The 25,884-nt window shown below is 36.8% G+C and overlaps 2 protein-coding genes and 1 long non-coding RNA gene across 13 annotated transcripts in view; all 3 read left to right on the top strand.

Annotated features, from left to right (window-relative positions):
* Window positions 1-17,759, top strand: part of LOC107699596 (oxysterol-binding protein-related protein 9-like) — a 28,173-nt gene extending 10,414 nt beyond the window's left edge. For 2 of the 4 annotated variants that reach the window (XM_016500908.1, XM_016500931.1), the window contains 20 exons: window positions 2,707-2,802; window positions 2,921-2,968; window positions 3,710-3,739; window positions 3,843-3,893; window positions 4,453-4,491; window positions 6,511-6,604; window positions 6,799-6,903; window positions 8,929-9,088; window positions 9,442-9,548; window positions 10,372-10,490; window positions 10,590-10,675; window positions 11,057-11,237; window positions 11,355-11,439; window positions 13,169-13,279; window positions 13,362-13,425; window positions 13,538-13,678; window positions 13,905-13,983; window positions 14,064-14,155; window positions 16,356-16,491; window positions 17,151-17,759. In XM_016500908.1, the coding sequence (XP_016356394.1) occupies window positions 2,707-2,802; window positions 2,921-2,968; window positions 3,710-3,739; window positions 3,843-3,893; window positions 4,453-4,491; window positions 6,511-6,604; window positions 6,799-6,903; window positions 8,929-9,088; window positions 9,442-9,548; window positions 10,372-10,490; window positions 10,590-10,675; window positions 11,057-11,237; window positions 11,355-11,439; window positions 13,169-13,279; window positions 13,362-13,425; window positions 13,538-13,678; window positions 13,905-13,983; window positions 14,064-14,155; window positions 16,356-16,491; window positions 17,151-17,225 (1,899 nt within the window). In that variant the 3' untranslated portion in view covers window positions 17,226-17,759. The remainder of the gene's footprint in view (window positions 1-2,706; window positions 2,803-2,920; window positions 2,969-3,709; window positions 3,740-3,842; window positions 3,894-4,452; window positions 4,492-6,510; window positions 6,605-6,798; window positions 6,904-8,928; window positions 9,089-9,441; window positions 9,549-10,371; window positions 10,491-10,589; window positions 10,676-11,056; window positions 11,238-11,354; window positions 11,440-13,168; window positions 13,280-13,361; window positions 13,426-13,537; window positions 13,679-13,904; window positions 13,984-14,063; window positions 14,156-16,355; window positions 16,492-17,150) is intronic. The other 2 variants (XM_016500915.1, XM_016500922.1) reach the window with 2 other exon arrangements.
* Window positions 17,760-19,680: 1,921 nt separating this feature from the next.
* LOC107699629 (uncharacterized) lies at window positions 19,681-24,141 on the top strand. Of its 8 annotated transcripts, none has more exons than XR_001635482.1 (14): window positions 19,709-19,732; window positions 20,101-20,139; window positions 20,334-20,363; window positions 20,620-20,658; window positions 20,873-20,901; window positions 21,092-21,115; window positions 21,296-21,344; window positions 21,520-21,550; window positions 21,726-21,756; window positions 21,843-21,898; window positions 23,289-23,327; window positions 23,488-23,568; window positions 23,672-23,772; window positions 23,956-24,141. It is a non-coding gene; the product is annotated as an uncharacterized LOC107699629 (long non-coding RNA). The 8 variants fall into 8 exon arrangements; XR_001635484.1 differs by having other exon boundaries at window positions 19,712-19,736; XR_001635480.1 differs by lacking the exon at window positions 20,101-20,139 and having other exon boundaries at window positions 19,681-19,732; window positions 23,512-23,568; window positions 23,730-23,772.
* A 464-nt stretch (window positions 24,142-24,605) lies between these two features.
* The window catches only part of LOC107699619 (torsin-1A-like), a 4,362-nt gene continuing 3,083 nt past the window's right edge, over window positions 24,606-25,884 (top strand). Inside the window, exons 1-2 of the mRNA XM_016500940.1 lie at window positions 24,606-25,170; window positions 25,615-25,737. Of these exons, the coding sequence (XP_016356426.1) occupies window positions 24,987-25,170; window positions 25,615-25,737 (307 nt within the window). The 5' untranslated portion in view covers window positions 24,606-24,986. The remainder of the gene's footprint in view (window positions 25,171-25,614; window positions 25,738-25,884) is intronic.

Genomic DNA, 25,884 nt, shown 5'->3' with positions numbered 1-25,884 from the left:
CACTGGTGTGTTTGTTGCCTAAAAAGGCACAACGATAGCCTATACACCCCAGGTGGCTTAGTTGATTCACACTGAAATATTCTCTGCAGTTGTGTTGGATGTTCAGATTTTCTGCTATGAGTCAGACTGAAAGAGTGAGTCAATGGGATCAGCTTCCTGTCTTGAGAATCTGTGTGTTCAGTTGTGTGTTAACAGCTCATCGTGCCATGGCTTTCTTATGCCAGGCACAGGATAAAAATAATTGTAATGCTCTCTTGGAGGTCGCAAATGCTTATTAAGAGGTATTTTGGCAATTTGTTCATGCCAAAATAGCAGATCTCAGGGCTGCTGGGAGGTGAGATGTTTATGGTGCCTGTAGGATATGATCAAGCATACTTAACTAGAGAATTGCGGGTCAGTTCCCAGGGAATATGCATTTCAATAAAAGCGTATGCCGGATATATTAACATATAGCAGTTAAATCACACATCTGTTTGTCCCTTAACCAGAAATTGTCCCATTTGTTTTTTTTTTCACATAGAAGAGCAGTAGTACAACTGTTAGGATGCTAGTTTGCCAGAAACATACACTCTAAAAAATGCTGGGTTAAATATAACCCAGCGCTGGGTTATATTTAACCCAGCATTTTTTAGAGTGTACTGTAGTATTAGCAAAGGTACGCAAAAGCAATGCTTGGCAAGGTAAGCAGCCTGTTGAACATCTTTGTTTGTTTGTTTGTCTGTTTATTTGATAGGGACAATGCATGTTAATGAACATTTGTATAAAATACAGAATGTAAACAAGCTAGGTTATCAACATTGCTAATTTACATCCGCAGTCCCTAGGCAGGTGCACACAAAAACACATACTCAAATATACATACAAACATCACATAGGAAACAAAATACCCCAAATAAAAAACATTACTTAAAATGGTTACACGACTGTTTTGTCATGAGCCACTTTTTAAAGTGATTTTTGAAAGTATGATAAGTGGAAGATTGTCTTAATGACTGCGGCAGGCTATTCCAGTATCGAATCCCTATAATAATATGCTATTGTATCCACTACTGTTGCTCCGGCATGACCATAGTTGACCTGAAAGAGAAAACTGACCGTCTGTCTGATATAATGGCTCTTGTGGCAATGCTTAAAATGTGAAGTATATTTGCAAATTGTGTTACGAGTTGTCACAATGCTTTAGGCTTTCATTCCAGCTGTTAATAAATCCTGCCGTCATTGTTTAGGGAGTTCGTTTTAGCAGGACAGAGTGCTTTATAAAAGCCCTCCTATAATTCTTACATGACAGAAGTACAAATAACCTGTAGATTAGTACAATCAGGCCATGTCTTCAGAGTGGGATCTTGATCTTTAGTTTATTTTAAAAGCAGCAAAACTCTCATTAGATCTTTTATTGTGCGTCTACATACATGTGTTTGCAGTTAACTCAATGAATCACATGCATACTGATATTCCACTTAACCTTTGATTCCTGAGCGGGTTTGCTCTGCTCCTGCAGACTTTGACCTATTTTTATAATGTTTACCATTTTGACCGACAGTCAGCTGCCCATGGCTTTTCTTCATTTTCCTATGCAATTCAGTTCGGCCAATCTCCACCGTGAGGTCTTTCATGAAGGCCGGCAAGACCCAGAGCTCACGACAGTGACCCCCAGACCAGGGAGTACCTCTCTTGTATAGGCTACTGCCAACATTGCCTGTGCTATCTAAATTTCACTCCTCAAAGCCACCTGGGCTAGCTGCTATTAGCTTTAAGCTAGTCTGAAAGTTTAACTGAAGAGGTCTCGAATAGCTAAAGGTTGTATTTGTGGTTATGCTACATAAAGAAGAAGGAATTCTGGTTTGCCTTTTTTATAAGGTTGCCAGACGACTTCTGTGTTACAGTAATAATATTTAAATGTCTTGTTCTAGTTATAAGGGAGCTGTTTTAAGGTTTTAGTCTTGTTTTATTCTCAGAATTTGTGTGTTATGAGTTTAGAAAGCACTTCAGACCTCATAGGAGAAGTGTCATAGCATAAAGCATGTGCTTTAAAAAGTAGTTATTTGTTGATCTGCAATATCCTTAAAGGAAAATAAAATTACATTCAGCTGACAAATTATTTTAAACAACATTTTTTATTTAATGTTATTTTATTTTATTTTAAAATGCACCCCAGTTTTAAAACTCATAGTTTAGTTGTTCGGGTAAGTAAAATTGAAATGATTCCATGAAAAATTGTATGTTATCATGATCAACATTAAAGTCCAGGTCTGCCTATCAGTTATGACAAGTCTGTTGATCATCTTAAACAACCGAAGTATTTTTTTTTTCTCTTTTTTTCAACCTTGAATTGCTTGAATCAGAAATATTATTGTACAAGATAATGATCGGAAACTTACATCATTGTGGTGCTTGATGTGCATCGGATGACTTTTTTTTTTTTTTTGCTTTCTAGTATCAGTAACCATCAATAACCAATCACAGCCTGTAGCCTTTATTCTGCAGTTCAGTTCAGTATCAGTCCCTCTCATGGTCTGATCTCTGTTTATGCCTGTTGTCTAATTGTGTAATTCAGTTAACGTTGCTAATAGAGAGAAATGTGAAGAAGCAGGGAGCGGTTCTGCTCAGTTCCTCTCGAAAGCAGAATGTGACTGAGCTTAGGACACCATGGAAGCTTTTATACACTGGAGAAGGACTGAAACTGATCCCTCTCACTTTCACTTACAGGAGGCAGAAACAGGATTCGTTCCCAGCGTTCAAGAATTCGACAAGAAGCTAGCTGAAGCTGATGCGTATTTGCAGATTTTGATCGACCAGTTAAAAGTAAGGCTTTTTTATCATAAGACCTCATCGTGACTCAAAAGTGCCTTGTATTTTGAGTTGACAAATCATTTTCTTACATACATTGCTGTCTAATTCCTGTTCTTGTTGCATCTTCTAGCTCTTCGATGAAAAGATTAAAGACTGCAAGGAAGATGAGTCGCGCAGAGTAAGACATGATCTTTTTTATTTGTGTCATCAGAGATGCATCGTCTATCTGAGTCTTTCTGCCAGGCACAGTATATGGCAGAGACATTCCACTTGTATTACAATAATTGTGAGAAACTGGAATGCCCAATATGGCATCTCTATTGAAGGACATCCCACCCTTCCAAATAAAAGAGCCACAGTAAAGTCATGCCTGATCAAAATATAGTGCAATATTATGATATGCTGTTTTAGCTAGTAAGTTAAGCTGTTAACTGAAAACACAAAGAAAGGTAAATGTGTCCATTTTCAGCCTTGGCAATATATTATGTAGTTTAATAGACATTAATATATTTTCATTATTAAGAATAAATAAATTAAGTTCTTTGCATACATTTCTAATCAGGCACTAAATGCAAATCACTCAGTGAGTGCAAATTGACTTAGCCAGTGAAAGGAAGGGGGAGATGGAAAAGGGTGGGAGGTCAGTTAGCTGCAATAAAATGTAAATGCATTGTATATTGTTCACACGCTGAGAAATTCTGAAGATACTTCAAATACCAAATTTGAAGCCAAGCTTTTACCGAGTCACATTTTAAGCCTATTTTAGGGGATGAAACTCATGAGACTGTCATTTGGCCTCAGGCTTTCGTTTCTGCTTTTTTAGGTTTTGTAAAGGTGCATCTTTGTTTTTAATTCAAGGGCATTTCACAATTCTAACTGAAACTGTCCCTTTTCTTGTTCGTCATTGTCCTATTCACAGAAAATCGAGAACCTGAAGGACACGACTTGTGTAAGAGTGTCTGCACCTTCAGCCTCTTAATGCATTTTAGATCTAATTTTGGTAGTGGAATGTATTTTCATTTCTTGTTGTTCTTTTTTTTTTTTTTTTAAAGAGTATGGTAGAGTCCATCAAACACTGTATCGTACTACTACAGATTGCCAAGGTAAAACGCTTGTCTCTTAAGCTTAGAATGTTTATGCACCTGTGTTTTGTCTGCTCACTGTGTTAATATTTATGTCTTGTGCAACCCAACCTGTAATTTTCCATAACCCTTTTAATGTTTATCTTGGCCGGCTTATGAACATTCCAGCAGGTACCATTATTAATGGTTTGGAGAGGTGATTCTCCTACACTAAGGCCATGTTCACACAGCAGCAGAATACGATTGTCAGGCTTGTTTTACAGTGCTAAGTATGGTTATGCTCACATTGACCTAAAAATTTGACCTTGATTGGACTCGTTTGTATCAAATTCATTTACAATTAATTATTTGACTCCTGTAAGTTTTACTATGAATGGGGACCTGTTAGTAAATACAGTTGACAATCCCAAACACTGACTGTGTGAACATATCCTGAGAGATTCAGTAGGTTAAAATACCTTGAGTGACCGTTGTTATTGCTTCAAATTAAAGCAGAGACCATTTGCATCTTTTGTGGCTTTCTCCCAACTGTGGAGTTGCCTTATTTCTCAATTTGTGTTTTCTTTTTCAAAATTTGAAGGATCAAAGTAACGAACAGCAACACACAAACGGACTGATAGTAAGTTTTGACATTCCTTAGCAATGAACTAGTCTAAATCAAACCGTGCTACTGTTCTCTCTTCCACTGAAATCACATTTTTTAAACTGAACCGAGATGTGCATGACCTTGATCGGAGGGCTCCGCCCACCATGTCTACATCTCTCTCTTTTTTTCTCTGCTTTCATTCTTTCTTACACTTCCTGTCGGGTAATTCTGGACCTGTCCTTTCCTATGGTCATGATTTGCAACAAATTTAAACCCCAATACTTCTTTCCATCATTATGATTGAACCAAACTGCTTAAACCCTGCAAACGTAAGACACACATATGTGCACTCAGAATAATCATTGATTTTCCGTTGTCATACATGCTGTTGAACCATATAGGACAAATGGATACGGATCTATTACGACCTACTCAGAGGCTCTCATTGGGTCAATAACCGTCAAGACTGGTGCTGAAGTGACGTAATCACCAACTGCGTTTAATGCACCTCGCAGACTGGTTTAGTTTGAGTTGAATATGGCTAAAAAAGCCAAATCTAAAACCTGTATATAATGTTTTATGCGCATTATAGCAGATCTTTGAACATGAAATGTTGAAAATGCAAACGGTATTTAAGGACTTCAACCAAATGTTGTATTCTTCTGTTTTTGGAATCTTGAGTTTCTTCCTTCTGAATCTGTGATTACCTGAGTGTCTCTGCCTCTTGATTTAATCTCATTCTAGTGTTTATGTATTCGCTGCAGGGCTCTAATTGCTCCAATTGGCTTTTAATTAAGAGCAGCAGCCTCTGTTGTGGTACAACGAAACAAATTATTCAGAACAACAATCTTTTAAAATTCCTTTTGCAGAAAAGCCCCTCCAAACTCATTTCACTCACTCCCCTGCATGCCTTTTTTCCACCTTGTGTGTTTTCAGGTATTGTTACCTCACCGCTGTGCCCTGTGATGTCAGTGTTTCTCTGCTGGGTAGAAATTATTTGTCATTCTGCCTTGGCTATTTAGTGAATGATATGCAGGATTTTGGGATGATCTTGTCGACGTGGGTGTAGAGCTTAATAGCCTTGTGTCTGAGTCTGTGCCGACTGACAGATGCTCGGTGTTTAGTTACCATAAGGCAGAGATTGACTCATAGTGATTTTTGTATATTGAAAAGATTCAGTGTGACAGACACGGGCCACAGCTGTGAGGTTGCTCATTTGGACACAGTGTATTATAAAGCACTGAATCGGATTCACTGATTTACTTCAGATCTTTCTCTTGATTATCAAAACGTCATTGACTCTGTGTAGAAAGAATGTGGATGCATAAAAAGGTTTAAGACAGCATGGTAATGCATGTAACTTGCATTATATGACATCTTATTGACATACGACATAAATTTAATGCAGCCTTATTGAAAAAAAAACTAGTCTTACTGACCCCAGACCTTTGAATGTTAGTGTAAATGGTGCTAATTTCATGATTTTATGTTGTCTTTAACAATAAATAACAATATTTTTACTATTTCATGAAGGAAATCAGAGCATTGAAGGGTCAGCTGTAGATTTTTATTTTCAATAAATATACCTTGTATGTCTGAATATCACTTACAAATAGATATTTAAATTTTTTTCAGCACCTTAAAGAGATAGTTTAACATTTACTTCATTTACTCACTCTTGTGTTGTTCGAAATCAGTATCACAGATTTTCTTATGTGGAACACAAAAGGAAAAAGTGTATCCTGGCCACTCTGAAATGAAAGTTCATTATACTTCCAAAGAGCGTCCATCTTTTGTTTTCCATAGAAGAAAAAAGTCATACAGATTTAGAACAACATTAGGGTAAGTAAATGATGCCAGAATTGTCATATTTGGGTGAACTATCCCTTTAAACAGTTCTAGTAACTGAATATCACAAGTCCTTGTTTCCCCTGAGGATTTCTGTGATAGTTGGGTTGGGCAATGAAACTGAAAACTCCTATGAGAGGGTGTATTTATAACGTGCTTTCCTGTGAGAGCTGTGTTTTGTATCATGTCTGTTGTTCTCTGCAGAGCACCATAAACCCAGTGGATGGGGTATTCCAGCCTGCCCCTCTTAACACGTCTGTAGTCAGTGCCATGCCAACACAGACCACTCTACCCACAGGTGAGCTGTCTTTCTCTCTGTCTCATTCTCCGTTTCATTCCTTAATAGTGTTGTATATATTTTACGCTTATTTTAAAGGCTTCTTGGCATTTGTAGTCCATTGATTTGGAAACTCAGAGATTAGATTTGGTTTGCAAATTTTGTGTGCATTTATAAGGGCCAAGGGCATATGAAGGGTGTGTGTTCATCTGTAGATGGAGCTCAGGTGTGTAAAACTGAACAGAGGCCTTCTTCATTACCCATGGGCCCTGTTGTCACGGTGATGGGCATCCTTCAGACCCCCACTCCCAACAGCACAGGTACGAACCAACAATCAGACAGCCATCAAAGTAAACACGTTAAATGTAACTGAATCTGATTTGAAAGTGTATATCATTTATTTATACGTGTGTATGTTATGCATTATGTGTTTATATTTATTATATATATGCAGATGCTTAAATTCTCATCAACAAATTACCATTAGACTTAATCTAATCTTAGAATGAAGCTCAATTGTTTTTGGAAGAAAACACTGTATTTAGGATGAAGCTAATCTTACTACTCATCCAACGTGAGCAGAAGCAGTATTCCGCTGCAGTGGGGATGCAGGCAGAGCTGTTCTCTCTGCAGTCAGTCTGTTCTCCCCTGACTGTCATTAGTGCTGGGTACAGGGGCTCAGAAAGTCCAGCTTCTGCTGAGGCAGTGCAGGAAGAGCTGAGCTCAGCAAAAACACAGCCGATCGGTAGCACTCTGGACAGCAGTGCAGGAAACTAGGCATAAAACACAGTCAAGAGCTCAAAAGGGCAGACTGTGAATCAGGGTTTCCATTTATATTCATGCCGAAAGTGCTTGCGTTGTAGGCAGGGCTGATTTCATTAGACATCTTTAAGCATTTGAACAGTCTTTGTCTTATCAACACAACCAAACATTTAATTTATTAGGCTGACAGCATCACAGCAATATGCATGCTTTGTCTTGCTAGCCATTTTCTGTTTTGTTGCTACATTCCTGAACTACACACAATTGTGTAATAATTAGTAGCATTTTGAAAGATGTTTTAAAGATGTTTTTATAGATGTTAATGTCCTCAATTACTCTAATAATAAAATAAAAATAAATAAATATAATAAAATAGAAAATCTAAACATGCATGATTTTTCATTACATTTCAAATTAAAATGTATAAAAAACAAAACCTTTGTTGGTCCAACGATTATTCTGAAATACACTTTTTTTTGTGTGCGTGTGCGTGTGCGTGTGTGTGTGTGTGTGTGTGTGTGTGTGTTTAGACTGTGAATGTGATTTGTACAAAGTGTCTGACGTATTTGCAGTTTTTAAAACCAGAGCTTTTGCTTGTGAGATCTGCTATGGATGTAGTGTATTACTAAGCATCATCAAGCGCTAAATATCCGCAACGTGTTTTTGCAGAGTTGAGCAATGTAACCAATCACAGATATCTGTTGATTTCTTGAACGCAATGGCCAATCAGAAACGTTTTGTCAGAATTCACTCACCGCTGAAAGCGCCGCAGTTTTTAAGTGCAGTTTTGCACGCTCGTGAATCATCTCATGACTAAGTGCAGACGCGATTCAAATAAGAGATTCTTTGTGCAGTTTAGAGAGCTTCATTGATTATAACGGAACTTTGTAAGATCGCGATGAACAAAGATGAGTGCATGTAACTTGCATTATATGACATCTTATTGACATACGACATAAATTTAATGCAGCCTTATTGAAAAAAAAACTAGTCTTACTAGTGATAAAGGGAGCACGCTTTCTAGGGTATAATCCATTCAGAATTTGTATGAAACTTTCGTTTTTCAGACACATAGGCTACACCCTGCAAAGTTTCGGGAATGACATCCGCATATTTATGCGGGATTCACTCTCGAAATAGCAGTGATTGGCAATGGACAGAACATAAAATATGTTGATTTAATTCTGGAACCGGTACTGGCCAAACCTCTACAGACAGCGCACGTCCCGAGCGAGATCTAATTCACGGACCAAAAGCGTGTGTAAACTTTATTGAGATCAGGACAAAACAACCGGTAATTTAATTTCATTTCCAGTAACGGACGGTAGAATCTTGCCCCCCCCCCTGACTCGAGAGCCAAATGTCGCCCATGCTAAGCATGTATATGAGCTTATCACCCATGCTATTTATTTGAAGCCCACATGCCAGACTCTTATTCAAAAGCACAAAACCTCAACCCATATCTGAACTATACTGACTGCCGGCCATGGTATTGCTTAAATGAGTGCGGTTAGTCATAGTTCCTCTGCACACTTACATTTATTCTCACATTTATTAATTTAATTTTCTTCCTGTGGTTTTAGGGAGTGGTCCTTCAGCTCCCAGCAGCAGCGTGACTTCGCCCAGTCACATGAACATACCACCCCACAGTGTCCCTGACTTCTCCTATTCCAGCAGTGAAGATGAGTTTTACGACGCAGATGAGTTTTATCATAGCAGCACCTCACCAAAACACTGCATAGAGTGAGTTGAACACACACACAGACACATACCACACCACACGAAAAACGGAAAAGTGTAAGTAATGAACAGAAACACAAAAACTTCTGTATAATTAAAACTCACTGAAGTACTGCTGCACAAGTAAATTATAGTAGCACCTGCCCGCACGCACATTAAGTAACACTGCGTTATGTGAAAACAGTACTGCTTAGAGATAAACACACTCCCATGCACTATTTACTGCAAACAAAAAGAAACACACACTGACCTAATTAAAACAGTGCATGGACTCACTTACACACACAAACTCTAGCTTACATTGCCACAGAATTTATTCTGGAATAAGCTGACGTGATATTCTTGTGTCTCTGCAGTCCGAAGAGATCCGCTGCTGTGAACAGTGACGATAGCACAGCCCTAAAACGGCCAGACACCAACGAATCAATCAACTCCTCCATGTCCAACGGCACCACTGATGCAGGTACACAGAACACACACATGCACGTCCCTCACGTTTGAATTTCCCAAAATGAATCGGAGCAAATATTGTGTGTTTATTTTTATATTTAGATTTTAACACACTTTTAACACTTAACACCAGCACCATCCAAAAACTCACAATATGTATAGTATAATTAAGATTAATTATAATAATAATTATTTAATTATTTAAATATCTATTAAGAATAATTAAGATTTTTCAGTGTTTTTTAAAGAAGTCTCTAATGTTCACCAAAGTTGCATTTATTTAAATACAGTAAATACATTAATATTGTGAAATATTATTGCAATTTAACATAACTGTTTTTTAATTGAATATATTTAAAAATGTAATTTATTCCTGTGATGGTAAAACTGAAATTTGGTTCTGCAGAAATCTGTCTAATGTGATTTGATGTGCAATTATTATTGGAGCTCAAATATTAATAATGGTTCTTATTATTATCATCAATGTTGAAAACTGTTTTTGACCATTAATATTTTCTTTAAAAATGTGATTTTTTTTTTCAGTATTCTTTGATTAATAGAAATTGTTTATTTTAATTTTTTTTTTTATTATTATCATTGTCTTTACTGTCTTTAAAAAGACAGACATCTTTAAAAAGATCAATTGAATGCGTCCTTGCTGAATAAAAGTACTTGCCCCAAACTTTTGAATGGTAGTGTATTATGGTTTTCACAAAAAAATATTAAGCAGCAAAAACTGTTTCCAACACTGATAATAAGAAATGCAGTTGAGTTCACCTTGTGTGTTTCACATTCACTGTTTGCTTAGTTCATTGGTTGCTGTGTGTTTTTCTCAGATCAGTTTGACAGTCATGATGAGAAAGATGATGATGGCGAGGGTGAATCTGTGGAAGAACACAAAAGTGTCATCATGCATCTGCTATCTCAAGTGCGATTGGGCATGGATCTCACCAAGGTAAACACAAACAACCTTCTCTTTTTCACATTCCCATCTCTCTTTTTTTTTTTTTGTGTGTATCATTTCTACCGTTCAATCCGTCTTTGTCTTTCTCAGGTTGTCTTGCCGACATTTATCTTGGAGCGGAGGTCGTTGCTGGAAATGTATGCAGATTTCTTTGCTCACCCGGATTTGTTTGTAAGGTAACGCTGGTGCTGTCTTGTCTATAGATCTCACAGCTGTTCTACCATATGGACTTATCATTCTTAAGTCTGATTACAGCAGCACTGTAATAACTGATGAATTTAAAAGTAGCAATGCTACTAACTTGACTACATTTCGGAGTAGCCAGACAGTAGCTGAGCTGTTTCCAATGTACTGTTCTAGTAATTAACTGTTGACAGAATATTGCATTGCTATTTTATTATATATCTCATGCAGCTTTGCAACCAAATGAGCTGAGGAAATAATCAAACATGCTCTGCTAGGATATCTTTGCTCTATGAAATAGAAGTGTGATTCATTCTAAGTTGATTTGTTCAAACAGTTCATTTTAATGAACTCGTGATTGGCACATTTTGCAGTATTGCGGAGCAGCAGGATCCAAGGGACCGCATGGTGCAGGTGGTAAAGTGGTACCTCTCAGCCTTTCACGCTGGTCGGAAAGGATCTGTGGCCAAGAAGCCCTACAACCCCATTCTGGGTGAGGTGTTCTTCTGTCACTGGGACCTGCCCGAAACAGAGGATCCTGCTTCTTCTGTGAGTGTAGGTTTGAAGGTCTAAAAAAGCCAAAGTTTGCAGTATCTTCTATAACAGATTTATTTGTTGCCACTCCATGTATTATCATTTTTCTTATCCATCACTCACTGTCTGTCTTTCTAGGAGTCTGTATCAGATGGGCCATTGCCGTGGAGTAGCAAAAACAGTGTGTCATTTGTGGCAGAGCAGGTTTCTCACCACCCTCCTAGTAAGTGCTCAACTAACTAGTTACTAACTTTATCCCTGAGTATGCCTAACTAATTTAATTTATCATAACCACCAGTAGAAGAAAATGGATCCAATTTACAAGTGTTAGACTTGAAGAACCTCAAACCCCTTTCTCCCCTATCCTTTTCATCCACTTCCTTCATCTCACCCATCCTTTCTTTCACTCAGCTCACTCAGAATGGTCAAAAACATCATATAATTTTATCATCATTTGAATTATCTCCGGGCGACTGGTACAATGGTCTCAGTCTTACAAGAAGTAGACTAAAAGGAAATACAGATCCTACGAGTTTAGAAATATGTGTTTACTGTTGAGGGTGTGCCATTTCCCAGTGTCTTTCATGCAAATTACCATCTGTCCCCACAAGGTGTAAACTTTCCACGTCTAGGACTTGATCAATGCACATTCCAATTGTTAGATCCTGTCTCCATTTGGGGGATGTTTGTCTTGGTCTGAGTACTTAAGGAAATGTTGCAAGAAGATCAGGGCTTCTGTAGTCAGATGAGCTCGTAGTGTGGAGTATGTGTATATACACTCCATACTATGTATTTTTTGAAGTCAGGTATGCATCTTTTACTCTTAGATTTATCTTTGAGAATTTGATGTCTTGTATTGATTTGATTTGAGATCTATGTAATTGGCATAATACATATTTACCTGACTGATAATAAATTGTTACATTTGAATTGATTCTGTTTACTGTGAGATTATTGACTGTAGTAGATTACGTTGTATCCTGTTACCGCATTTTTGCGTCAGGTTAGTAACGGACTAAAATCTAGTTGAGATGGAGCATAGGGCACACCAACTGGATCTTCAATGATCTGGCTAACACTTGGTATTAGTTCAAGTGTACTTAGAATGTAAGGGCTAAAAGGGAATTTCCATTTAGGTCAACTGCATGTTGTTTGACCAACCTAAATAGGGTGGGCCTAACCTCTTGTTTACTGTAATGTTACTCTAGCTAAGTGTACATGTGAAACCATGGCACGACCAAACCAAAGCTACTATCAGAGAAAGTAATGTTGTTTGGCTTATATCATAGTAGTGGTCGTGACCTCTGACTAGAGATAATGTTGCTTTATTCAAGTGTGTACAGATCTATAGGGACTTAACATAAGTACTTTTAGAATGAGCAAGCATAGGGGTGGCCGTTACCTCTGTCTAATAACCATGGTCCACTAACAGCCGGTGCGAGATCTCTGAGAGACATGAGAATCTGGATGAACGAGCACAATAAGAGCAAAGAGTTAACTAAAATAATCAAGTGTCAGAATAATATTTAGAAATTGACAAACAGAATGGATAAATAAAAAAAAGAAATTTGCATTTTAACCTAAATTCAAGGTCATAATAAAATGGAGTCAGATTAGAATTTAATTGAAATTAAATTACTTTGCACACCGAAAAGACAGAACACGCAGGAAACCTTCAGCCACCATTGGGCCAATTGGGTGGACCTTACCAAAGTTACCAGAAATGACCTCAATTATCTGTTGCTGGTACTGAAAAGTAAAATAATTATTTGTTTAATTAGTAATTTATTTATTAAACTTGTTTAAAATAAACAGTCAAAAGTCAAATAATTCCAGTTGTTTAATTAGTGATTTTATTTATTAAACTCATTTACATTTTATAATGTTAATGCAATAATCTGTTGTGATTTTTGGGTAAATGGACATATTCTGTCACCTTTGTCCTTCTGCAGTATCTGCGTTTTATGCTGAGTGTTTCAGCAAGAAAATCCAGTTCAACGCCCACATCTGGACCAAATCGAAGTTCCTTGGAATGTCTATTGGTGTCCATAATATTGGTCAAGGTAATCAAGGACGTTGTTAAGTGGTGATTAATACACATTAGTGCTATTGCGGTGCTTAATTGTCCTCTCCTGTCTACCGTAGGTTGTGTGTCTTGTCTTGAATATGATGAGCACTATATTCTTACTTTTCCCAATGGCTACGGGAGGTAAGCATTGTTCTGTTTTATCACTTTATCACACTGATGTATTTTAGATGTTTAGATTTCTAGAGGGGGAAGTGGACAGAGCGTCTCATCCATCTCACTGTGCTCCCAATAGGTCAATCCTCACTGTTCCATGGGTTGAGCTGGGTGGAGAGTGCAATATTTCCTGTTCCAAATCTGGCTACAGTGCCAATATAGTTTTCCACACCAAACCGTTCTATGGAGGAAAGAAGCACAGGATAACTGCTGAGATACTGTAAGTCAAAGTGATACTGTCTATAAATTCATTCATAAAAATCACTTTTAAAGCAGCACTTGAGTCAAAAGATTTTAAGTAAATAAATGTCACTTCATTAATCCATGAGATGAGTTTTCTTTCGTTATTACAGTAAATTCATGCAAAGAAATGTATATGCAAGTGCGTTAAGATTACTGTCACATGAGAGTATGTAATAAAATCCTCATAATGTTGTCCTTTTTAGTGCTCCCAGTGATAAGAAGTCATTCTGCTCCATAGAGGGAGAGTGGAATGGTGTGATGTATGCAAAGTGGGCTACGGGGGTAAGTTTGATCACTAGAAAACAAGAAAAGAAAGTACATTCAAGAATACATTTGAAGTAACATATTTGTTTTCCTCCCAGGAAAATGCACTATTTATTGACACAAAGAAAACTGGCATTGTTAAGAAGAAGGTGCGGAAATTGGAGGACCAGTTGGAGTATGAATCCAGAAGGTGTGTAGGTCTGCGTTTTCTGACAAGTTTTTTTTTTTCTCTCTGCTTTCTAAATGTTGTTTTCTTCATAGAGCCTCTGAAACAGGTTTGCCGTAATGTGAAACATCTCCGAAGTCCATTTTCTCTCAAGCTACAGTGCAGATTCAAACACTTTTTAATCTTGGACTTGCCTCCTTGACAAGTCATGGGAAACCAGCCTTAAAAACCCATTTGAATTTTGTGTTTGTAAGAATGAAGTTTAATCCCTCAGGTTCTTAAATCTAATTTGTATTACCGAATGAGTCTTATTTTCCCATTTAATCTGGGAGGGTTTTTAAAGTGATTTGGAAAGTCCACATTGAAAATCTGCAGTTGAAATTTCCATTAAATGTGGGTATGAACAAAGTTTATAACAGTTTTAGGATTTCGCTATTTATTTTTTTTTATTACATTGTGTATAATTAAAAATAAATATTTCAGGTTCTGTTCTACTACTAGGTCACAAATCAGATTCATACATTTGTGTCATTGATCTTGTGAAATTATTTGTACAGATGGTCAAATGTTCTTGCTTCCATTAAGGCTCAAGATTCTCATTGAATCATGCAGCTTGAGTGTTTAGGGGTGCAACGATTCACTCGTTTTCTCGATGTTGAATCGTGAATCGTCTGTTTTGGACAGTAATCGATTTAAAACGCTAAGAATCGAATGAATTGCGATTTCTTTAGCGATTCAATGCTTTCATAATATATACACATTAAATTACTACAAGCACGAATTAATGGAGACCTTGAACAGTGTTGGTGCCTCGCATCTCTCCTTCACGCGTTCCACTATTTACCGCCTGTGACTGTCACAGGATTGCGCTCGCGCTCAGCAGCTGATGTGTGATCTCTCCTTAGTTCTCGTGGCCAGTAATGCTAAAGTGAATTAGTTTTGCTTTTCTGTAGTTTTTCAATGGCTCTCGGTCATACCGACGACGACATTACCTGAGCAGTCGAAGGCTGCGCATTTATTGCATGGACGGAGCAAAAATTTAAGTGTCTAAAGCATACGCACAGTTCCATTGAATGATAAATGTGTTTTAACAATGTCCTTCAACCGAATGTACGAAGGAAACTTAAAATAACCATAGCATTAACAACAACCTTGAAATAAGAGCACGAGGTTTATCTGATAACCTAAATTATTACTAATGCTTTAGTAAACAGACATCGGGCACGTTTTCTTTCAGAATCATCATTCGCCGATGGAGAGGAAAAGTTAAATACTATAGCATTTTATTTTATGAAAATGAGATAAAGAAGTTTTCGGGTGAAAGAGAAGTGATCTCGCGCTCATAGACGTGCCTATATCTGTGCTAAACTGTATAAAAAGCAGAATGAACTGAAACATTAAGACAATAAACAGTAAATAAATAAATACAATTTATGAATGATGCAGTGCTAATTGACATATAATTTATTACAGTAGCCTACAGAAACTATAAAGTATATATTTTTTACCTTATTCTGTGCAAAAAAATGGAAATAATTGTTTGTAGTATATAAAACAATAATAAAATTGCCATTAGGATAAAATTATATATTTCAAATTATTTATTATTGTCCAGCAGTGTATTTGATTTCTTATAGCAAATTCAAAGTAAGCGATAAGAAAAGAATTCCTTGTAAACAAAAAAAACAAAAAAAAATCATTTAAAGAATTTAGGGGAAGCATTTAAATAATCCTGTGAATGCACTTAAAGAATGCAGAATTGAATCGTTTATCGAATTGTGAATCGACTCGAATAGAATCGTTGTGAATTTGCAAAAATCGTTCTTGAATCGACTCGAAAACCTATGAATCGTGAATCGAATCGATTCGCTGTCTACCCAAAGATTCACAGCCCTAGTGTTGTTGCTATCAAAGCAAAAGATGAACAAAGCAAATAAAAATAAATTTTCTAATTAATCTTCAACTTATAGCTGATAATATAATTTGCAATGGGAAAATTCCAAGTACAAGCATTTTGACTAGTGGACTTTTGGAACACACAGTATTTAATTCCCAGTTCAGTTTTGTTTGAACCTGACTTATTTGCTGATCTTCAAAATGCTTGGTTATTTTTGTGCCGGCTTCTCTGGGGACCTGCTGAAGTGATGTTTTTTTTTTTCTGCTTGGGTACCTTTGTGAGATGATCTGATGCAGACCACTGTTATTTTTTCTGTCTGGCTGTCAGTTTGTGGAAGGACGTGACAACGAACCTGAAACTGAAGGACATTGATGCTGCGACGGAAGCCAAACACAGGCTGGAGGAGAAACAGAGGGCGGAGGCAAGAGAAAGGAAGGAGAAGGAAATGCAATGGGAGACGAGAGTGAGTGTTTTTACTTTCTCACAAGCATATGTGAAGGGGAAATGTGCTGTGAGAAATAATGAGATTGAAATATGACTCTGATAAATGGTCCTTAATTGGTTCCTGTTGCTTTTAAGCAGCATGTTCTTACACTGAACGTTACCCATGATGCACATAGCTGGATGTTTAAAGAGCCCAACAGTGCCTGACAGTTTTTCAAATTCATTTTCTCCAAACATGCTTCAGTTTTTACCCAAACCAACCAACTCGTGTTGAATTCTGGAATCAGACAGACCTGTATTTACTCTAGAAGCATATACCCTCATTTAACCTTTGAGCTCATGGTAGGCCCGTCTTGATTTAAATGTTATTGCCTGATTGCATGGATTCTATTGACTCTGGACAATGGATTTAAAAACATTGTAAAATGTGTTCAACTCAAAGCATATGTATATTAGCCAAAATATTTCATAAAGGAACATTCAGTTCACATCTTGAATCATACCACTGAGCTCTATTCAAATTATAAGGATGTAGCCTCATTACAGTCTTGTTTTTAGCAGGAGCTATTTTGCTGAAAGGTTCTCTGGAGATATTAGAACATGCATTAATTTAATGTAAAACACCTTTGATGAGCATCTTGATTCACATGAACTGATCTGCCTTTTGTTTCTCTGCAGCTGTTTCATGAGGATGGTGAATGCTGGGTCTACGACAAGCCTCTCCTGAAGCGACTAGCATCGCAACGACACTGAGGCCGTTTCCAAAACCACAGAGTCTAGAAAACAGAACTCTCTCGCAAACCATTTTTCTTATTCAGCCTTGGAATGACTAACGAATGAACCCTTACAGCTTTGCATTTTCGAAGTTTGAACGAATGACAAGGAGAAAACACAAACTTAATCTATACAAATAAAAAAATAAACCTCCCTGCTCACTAGTTCAACACTTCCACCTCTCTATCAACCTTTGAGCAAGAAAAAACACCACGAACACACAGAAGACGTGATCAGAAGCCCTTTAGCATCACAAATCAAGCAAGCGGCAAAATAAGAACGATCCCAGCGGATGTGTCTCTCTCTCTCTCTCTCTCTCTCCTACTCCTGAGGGGTTGAGGGGTTTTTATCGAACAAACTCTGAAAACTACAGCGTTCTGTATCTCAGGGAAGTAGTGGGCTGATGATTGAAGGCTGTATCTTAATGTTCGAAAAGCCTTAACGGTGGAACCACAAAATAAACAAAATGAGAACTTGGTTCACATACTGCTAGCTACAGCTGTTTATATACATGTAGAACAGGGGTGCCCAAACTCGGTCCTGGAGGGCCGGTGTCCTGCAGAGTTTAGCTCCAACTTGCCTCAACACACCTGCCTTTAAGTTTCTAGTATGCCTAGTAAGAGCTTGATTAGCTGGTTCAGGTGTGTTTAACTGGGGTTGGAGCCAAACTCTTCAGGACACCGGCCCTCCGGGACCGAGTTTGGGCACCCCTGATGTAGAAGATATGATATATTCTTGTTTTCCTTTTATCTTCTTTCTCTAGGGCAATAGTAACTGTTTGAATATACATACATGACGGCAACCATTCCCTTTATGTTCCACTGCATCGTGAGTCTTTTAAGAGGATGCAGTTTCATGCTCCGAAAGCCACAATGAGCAAAAGTTACTATTTACATGACGGGGCTGAAATTTGAGACAACTTTGCCATGGTTGTATTCCATTCCAATTATGTTTTTTTGTTTTTTGGGAATGATTTGATATGCTCTCTAGAGCCTCGGGGAGGCTGTTTTTTTTTTTATACATTGCTGCTTAATTGTCCACATAATTTATCAACTTAGTATAAAATTGAACTGTCCAGTAGGAAATCGTAAAGGTGCACAATAAAACCATTTGACAAATCTGTTCTTATCCTGCTGTGGTCAAGCAACGTTATCACAAATTGCCCTGCAATCTCTCTTTCTGTGAAATGTCACATTTTAATCCGAAATAAATATATACGTTTCATATAGTCATGCATCGGAAAGATTTGATTCTCTTGAAAGTAAAAGTAAGAGTCTGTGGATGCATGGAGTCACTCAGGTCAGTGTTTTCTCCTGGAATGACGTCTATACATTGTGTAACATTATCAACAAGCAAAATCAAATTGTATTATCCATTTTTTCTGAGATGCAGTTGGAGCAAAACTGGCAAAACATTATTACTGCTACAACTTTAAAAAGCCACTTGCTCTTCATATTCTGTAGTGAATTGGAGGCCTTATGCAGTAAATTTCACTTTCGCCTAGTATTGCTTTCCAGAAGCAATCCCAAAAAAATTTTCTTTGCCTGACAACAATTGATTGTACCAGATTTCCATGTATCAAAGTATAATATTAAATCTCAGTGAGACCAATTTGTGTGAGAAGGTTGAGTGAATTTCTTGTTCCAAACATCCAGAGTTGAATGATGCTGTAGGTGTTCTCTTCATTTGAACTACAGGGATTTGATGCATTTTGATTTTCAAAGTAATGGGAATTAATTAACTTCTAAAGTCGTAGTTAATGTATGTTTTCTCTAGGTATGTTCTGCTTTTTCTAGTAACTATAAATTGGTGTTTAAAAATTCTTATTCAGAAATGATGAATGACTGGGAAAATCATGAAAAATTGTGGGAATTCTTTGGTCAAATGTGTGGGAAAGTGATGTATAAAAAGTACACTATTTCACAATAACTCCATTGAAAATAAATCTTGTTTGCTATAACCTTTCATTACCAAGAGATATTGTATATGTACACATATAATGTATGTAAGTAAAACGTACGTGAATGTCCTCAATATAGAAGTGCTAATGGAAACTTGTTTTGCACACAAACAGAATGGTTATAAATCACTTTCATGCATTGCTAAAAATCTCTTCGTCTAGAAAGTTTTTTGTGGATGCAGTCTTTACAAAATTCTTTATTCTTATTCCGTTATTGAAAGCAATTACTGATCAAAAGGTGTGATTTGCAGAAACCACTATTTCTGATTATACTAGATGAATAAGCCATTTAGCGAACATTGAGCCACTCATCTCACTGGCATTATTGGACTATTTAAATGAGTAAATATTAGCGTCACAATGTGCCAGTATCACTGAAGGCAAAGGCACCACAGCGCCACCTGGTGTCATTACAGTGTACTAATATAAGCAGAGGAATTTCCCAGAAACCATTGCGCTGAAACGGTATATAAACCAAAGCGACGCGTTCATTCGGTCTCATTTGTCTGCGGCGCTCATGGGGAATGTAGGTAATTCATTGACTCGTTTAATCGCAGTAGTTTAATATAATGTTGGGTGTTTTTCTGTAATGTAGATGTTTGTTGTGTAACTGCCTTAAGAAGTTGTGTTTTTTTTTTTGTTATTTTGCTTTAAATTCTGGAAAAGGAGTCGCTAATTCGAAGTGCGGTCCACGTGTTATAGGCCTCGACTGAACGTTAATATGCTTATTGTAACTAAATTATCTTTGCTAATATGCTTTAAATAAGTTTTGAGTGAAAGGTTTTAATATTAAATTGACTAAACCAATTAACGTTTAATTCAATATTGGTCCACGTGGTATGTATGTGTTGTAGCGAATCATTTTTTAAATATTTCTATATTTTTTATTTCCAGGTGTAATGCTTTGAGGCCTTAGATAAAGGGTGACAACAGGTGTATATACCATAAGTCTGGTTTTAAATGCATTTTGAATACTTTGCTTGTGATGAATAAAAGAAGAAATAAGAGCAGTGGACAGGAGTGGTTTCTGAGAACATTTTTACACTGAGGCATTGTGAAGTTTTTAATTGAGGATGTAATTGACGTTTCAGCGTTATAATCCGCTTTATTTATTTTTTTGCTTGCAGGAATCGAGTGGATCTAGAGTAGTGTCCACGGTATTTATTTATTTTTTTTTTCTCTCGGAGATGGAAGAAATTTAACAAGTCAATTACTTGACTAACACTTAATTTGTCCATGTTTAGTTCATATGCCTATAATGGCCTCTGTTTACTTGTATGATGATTTAAGTGATGTTTGTAGGGACATCTGAGTATTTGATGAGCCAACATCTCTGACAAGTAAAACGGTTGTGTGCGCGTGCCTAGTCTTTGTAAACTTCAGTTTTAAATATTTCTATATTTTTATTTCCAGGTCTAATGCTTTGAGGCCTTTGATAAAGGGTGACAACAGGTATATACCATAAGTCTGGTTTTAAATGCATTTTGAATACTTTGCTTATGATGAATAAAAGAAATAAGAGTAGTGGACAGGAGTGATTTCTGATAACTTTTTTTTTTCTGAGGCATTGTAAGGTTGTATTTATTATTATTATTATTATTATTATTATTATTATTATTATTATTATTGTTACCATTTAAACTAGTTATCTTTTTACTGCTTGCAGGAATGTGAATCTGGAACGCTGTGTGAAAGGTATATTGTTTTATGTGTCATGCTTTAATGTAAATAAGTGTGTATGATGATCTATTTGCTACTCTTGAGTTTACGTTGATGAAACTGCAACCACCAAGTTCTTATCTGATGCACAGTGTTTGAATATCATGTGGGTGTTGCAGGTGTGCTCTTGTTAATATTTGCCCCCCTTTTTTTTTTTTATTCTTAGGAGCATGTGCAGATGAATTGAACGGTAAGCTTTTAAAAGTGCCTGCAAGGCTGCAGTCATTCACTGTTTATGATGATCGTTTTATAAAACGATGGGAATCTCTCTGAATTTAGACTGAAAGACATCTGTGTACTGAAACAGTGCTTGTTTAAGACCTTATCCTCTTTGCCTTTGTTCTGTACTAACAGCATTTCATTATTACAGGTGGTTTAAGATGGTACAAGAGATGTGAAGATGCCTTCAGCTGAGCACGGTATTAATTTAGGATTTTTACTAAAATTTCTGTGGTGCAAGTGATGACTGCATAGTTCAGCAGAAAATCCATGAAGAACGCTAAGCATTGTCTTTCGCTCCTAGCTGATGCATCACTGGTGTTCTATTGCTATATCTTAGTAGTTGCTTTGTCTTACACTTGTTTCTCTTTGCAGCACGACTTCTGCAGGGATTCAGGCATATCTGGTGAGTTTGAGAGTTTGAAATTGCTATATCTATATGATGCAAATGATGACTGCATAGTTCAGCAGAAAATCCATGAAGAACGCCAAGCATTGTCTTTCGCTCCTAGCTGATGCATCACTGGTGTTCTCTTTCTGTAATTTAGTTATTGCTTTCTTACACTTGTTTCTCTTTGCAGCATGAGTTCTACAGGTGTACAAGCATGATTGGTGAGCTTGAGGTTTTAATCTAAATTTATTTATTTAAAAAAAAATTTGCCAGTGGTTTAACTTTGGTTTCCTCCATCTTGTTGCAGCTTTCCCTCTATTTCTGGCTGTGGAAAGATCAGCAGCCGTCTGATTGTTTTTCAGGGTAAGTAGTTAACTTGAGTTGTGACTAGGGATCTTCATTTCGGTTATTTTTCCTAACTGACGCTCGTTAACTGACTGTTAAAGGGAAACCGAATGAAAATTAGCTTCGGGGGGTTAAGTAAAACAAGCTAATTTTCATTTTTGGGTGAACTAACCCTTTAACTGTTAACCGAAAAGATTTTTTTTTTAAATTAGAAGGGATAAGTGTCTGACCTGTTTAAAAAAAAATAAAAAAATAAAAATTTGTTCCCCGGGGATTAATTTTACATGTGCCAAAAGCAGCAAACAGATTTTATTTATAGATAGAATGAATAGGCCTATACGAGAAATATTTTTACTTTAATAATAAAATTTAAAAAATGAGAGTGCAAGTAGCCTAGTATGCAGCGTTTCGGTTCAATTTTGTGCTGCGTGAAAGGAAACAGACAGCAGAAAGCGGCTTCCTATTTTTCTTTAGGCTTATTTTATAAAAGCACAAATTTGTTTTTATTGTGAATGTACACAAAGGCGAATCTTTCACAATTCTGATTATCTTTGACTAAAAGGAGTAGTTGCTTCCACTGTTGGAAGGGAAAATTCAAGTGTTCGCTCCGGTGCCGCACGCACAGTTAAGCATTGCTACCTTGACAATGCAGCCTGTTCTTTATCATAATAAAATAGTCAGTCAAACATATGGGGAAAAAAAACTATGTAGTAAGATCTGTGCCGTTAAGTGTTACCACAGTACCGCTGTGACGTCATTTTGTTTTAAGTGGATATTGGACCGCGAGTGAAGTACATAATAAATAACGACATTCAAATATTGGGAATACGGAAACATTTGATTGTGTTGAATGAGAGACCCAACGTTGGTTTCAGTTTCGTCTTAGCCTAAATTTGTTTTTGCTGGTTTATATTGCTATAGCTTATTTTTAATTATCTAAATGCTGTTAATTGAAAGGATTTCTTGAATGAGGGGAACTAAAATAGTCTAGTAATTTTTACAGTGTTTATTATAATGTTTGTAAACGGTGTCGGCATTAGGCATATATTTCTGACTGCAGTTCGTGTGGGGTTTTTTTTATTTTTTTTTTAAATCGCATAGCGTATTAACCATGCAGCAAAGCGTTTTTTAAATATTGATAAATTACTGAAAGTTAAATGACTTTTAATAGTTTAACTGATTGTATTAATCGGTCAAAATTCTTGCGGTCGGTTAACCGGTTATACAGTTAAAATGAACATCCCTAGTTGTGACTGGTACCAAGGTGGTCTCAAACTGATGAGTTTGAATCAGGTCTCTGATCTTTTTGAGGACATGTTAAAACTTTCTGACTTAAGACCATGTAATTGTGCGTTTAACTCCTTAAAAGCGGGATGGTGAGTTTAATTTATCCTTTTGTCTCTCTTAGGACAGCATGATGTTGGGATCAGTGCTGATGGCAGTCACTGTAAGTATTGTATTCCTTTTGTAGTTGTAAATCTGTAGCTCTGACCATTGTGATGAATCTGGTGTCCACTGACTTTTGCCATGGAGGTTGGATATTAGCTCTGGCTGATCAGGTCACATGTTAAAACCCTGGTCCTCATGGATGTTTTCTGTTCTAACAGGTGGGTGTGTGTGCTTATTGACAGGTGTGGTGGTGACTGCTCCTTTGTGCCATGTGAATATGAATGGGGCGTGTGTTTAAGGTTGGTTTTTGTTTGCAGACTTTCCAGTGTCTTGTAGTTGGGTTTTGTGATGCTTTCCAAATGTTTGACCTGAACACACAATGTGGCTTTGACTTAAACCCAGGTCCTGGATTGGGGCAACGTGTTGATTGTGACCAATTAACCAATGGGTCTCTTTTTAGGGAGCTCAAGATTATCCAGGATGGCTCTGGGAAAAACCATATGGTATGTTTGTGACCATGTTTTCTTTCAGTTCTTACAACCTGTGATGACATGATTCTGCCAAATGAATCTGCTGATTATATCCTTTTACCGTTCCATATATCTGAGGTTGACTTGACACTACTTTAACCTTAATATTTGCACTTGTGCTCTTCTAAAGTCTCTTTTGTTTTTCTTCCCTTGTAGAATGATTTTACCTGCATCTGACTCTTCTGAATGATGTTCCAGAGAGAGCTTCGATTCTTGTTTTCTGATTTGAAGTCACTGGTCTCTTTTTGAGCAATTAAGTGACCTTTTCAAAGCGGTCATCTATGTTGTTACAACTGTCAAGTTTGTGAAGTGTCATTACTTCAATAAAGCCGTTAAATCAAAGGTGTGTCTGAAGTTAAGGTGTTTGATGTATGATTGTATCTGGGTTGGTTAATTGACTTTATCAATGACTAACAGGCCTTTTAGGCATTTGGTAGCATGCAATATGACCTGTTTTTATACTTTAAAGTTGAGCACTGATTAATTAAACCTAAGCTATGGAAGCCGATTTCTTACATATCCCTTGCAGCTCAAAATTGATTTAAGTCGCGACAGGACTTGTAAGTTGACTCGTGACGTTTTGTCATTTTCCATGCGTTTAATTTGATTTAAGATTTACTGAAGCATAATTCTGTGTCGGAAATGGGTTTCCATAGTAAGTGCCACGTTCTCAGTATTTGGAATGGCAGCATCTTCATGGGACGGAGCATTTACACTTAGTTTGCCTGATTTTGAAAGATTTACAGTTAAGTAGCTAACATCGGGTCTACAGGAGCGGTGATATCTTATGTAAGTTCTACCTCGCATAAAAGTTTTTTGCGCTTGGTCAATGAGCTGTTGCCACATGACAACGTCTGTGCTACTTCAACATGAAGGTAAATCTAAATGACTCGGATGATATTTAATGTATGAATTTTAGTAGTTCTAATTTAATAGCCATTGGTTTGGTGATGCAAAAAAATGTAGCAGACCCATGTTTACTGCGCTAAGCCTCGCCCATTTTCTACACCGGTTTATTCTATCCGCTCATTCTGCTATTCCAAAGAAGACCGTGACGTCGGGTTTCAGTTCTGAGCATTGAGCGCTTATGCGGCCTGCACTCGATGAGTCTTGGATGTACATATGAATGGACGCTACAATTATTACATCTAATAGACTAGCTCAATGTTACAGTCTTTGCGAGATCTATGTTTCCGGCGGCACCGATGTTTTCAATCGTAATCTTGCTCTCATTCCTGGCTGTTTCGGCTGATGCGGATTTTTTCCAGTTCGACAGCATTTCAAATGTTTCTACCTATTATTTCAATTACATCTATTGCAATATTTGGGAAGGAGACTGTCAACCACACCAGGATGATGCGACCCAACAAGGTAAAGATAGAATAGTGTGTATGTGTGTGTGTATATATAGATATATAGATATATAGATATATATATATATATATATAGAGATATATTTTAATATATGCTATAGTAAAATGTTTATAATATAAACAGACTATATATATTTTACATAAAATGTAAAATTGGAATGGATAACCAACGTGTCGCCTTATTTTTTCTGCAAATTATATTTTCATGAATGCGTTTTTAAAAATTCAAACAGAATAATGTATAACTTATATGATTATAATCTGTGAATTGATTATTAATAAATAATGAAATATGGTTAATAAAAAAAAAAAAAAAAGAATTTTAAGTTGATTTGGATAAACTTTTTCGAGTCTCTCCTTAAAGAATGGCAAAAAAAAAAAAAATGGCGTTTGTAATTGTAATTTAACTCACTGCAGGTTTATGTAACGCTTCTCTTCTCAGTGCCTACTGGGGACATTTGGTCAGGGTTTCCCCAGTACTACACTGGCATGCTGACTGCTTGGTACTGCAGCCTGGGTCAGTGCTGTGATTCAGGAGACTGTAGGATTACAAATAATATCACAGGTAGAGCCAGCCATCAACATCATGCATACATTATTTTATACAAATATTTTACAATCGTGGAAATCCTTGAAATATCAGAAAGTTTGAACAAAAATCATGGAATAGTCTGAACATTTCTTGAAATTGATTTTTTTTTTTTTTTTTTTT

Source organism: Sinocyclocheilus anshuiensis, unplaced genomic scaffold, assembly GCF_001515605.1.
Source record: "Sinocyclocheilus anshuiensis isolate Anshui unplaced genomic scaffold, SAMN03320099.WGS_v1.1 scaffold477, whole genome shotgun sequence".
NCBI lineage: Eukaryota > Metazoa > Chordata > Actinopteri > Cypriniformes > Cyprinidae > Sinocyclocheilus > Sinocyclocheilus anshuiensis.
The sequence above is the reverse complement of the archived record's forward strand: the minus strand, read 5'-3'. Positions and strand labels throughout refer to the sequence as shown.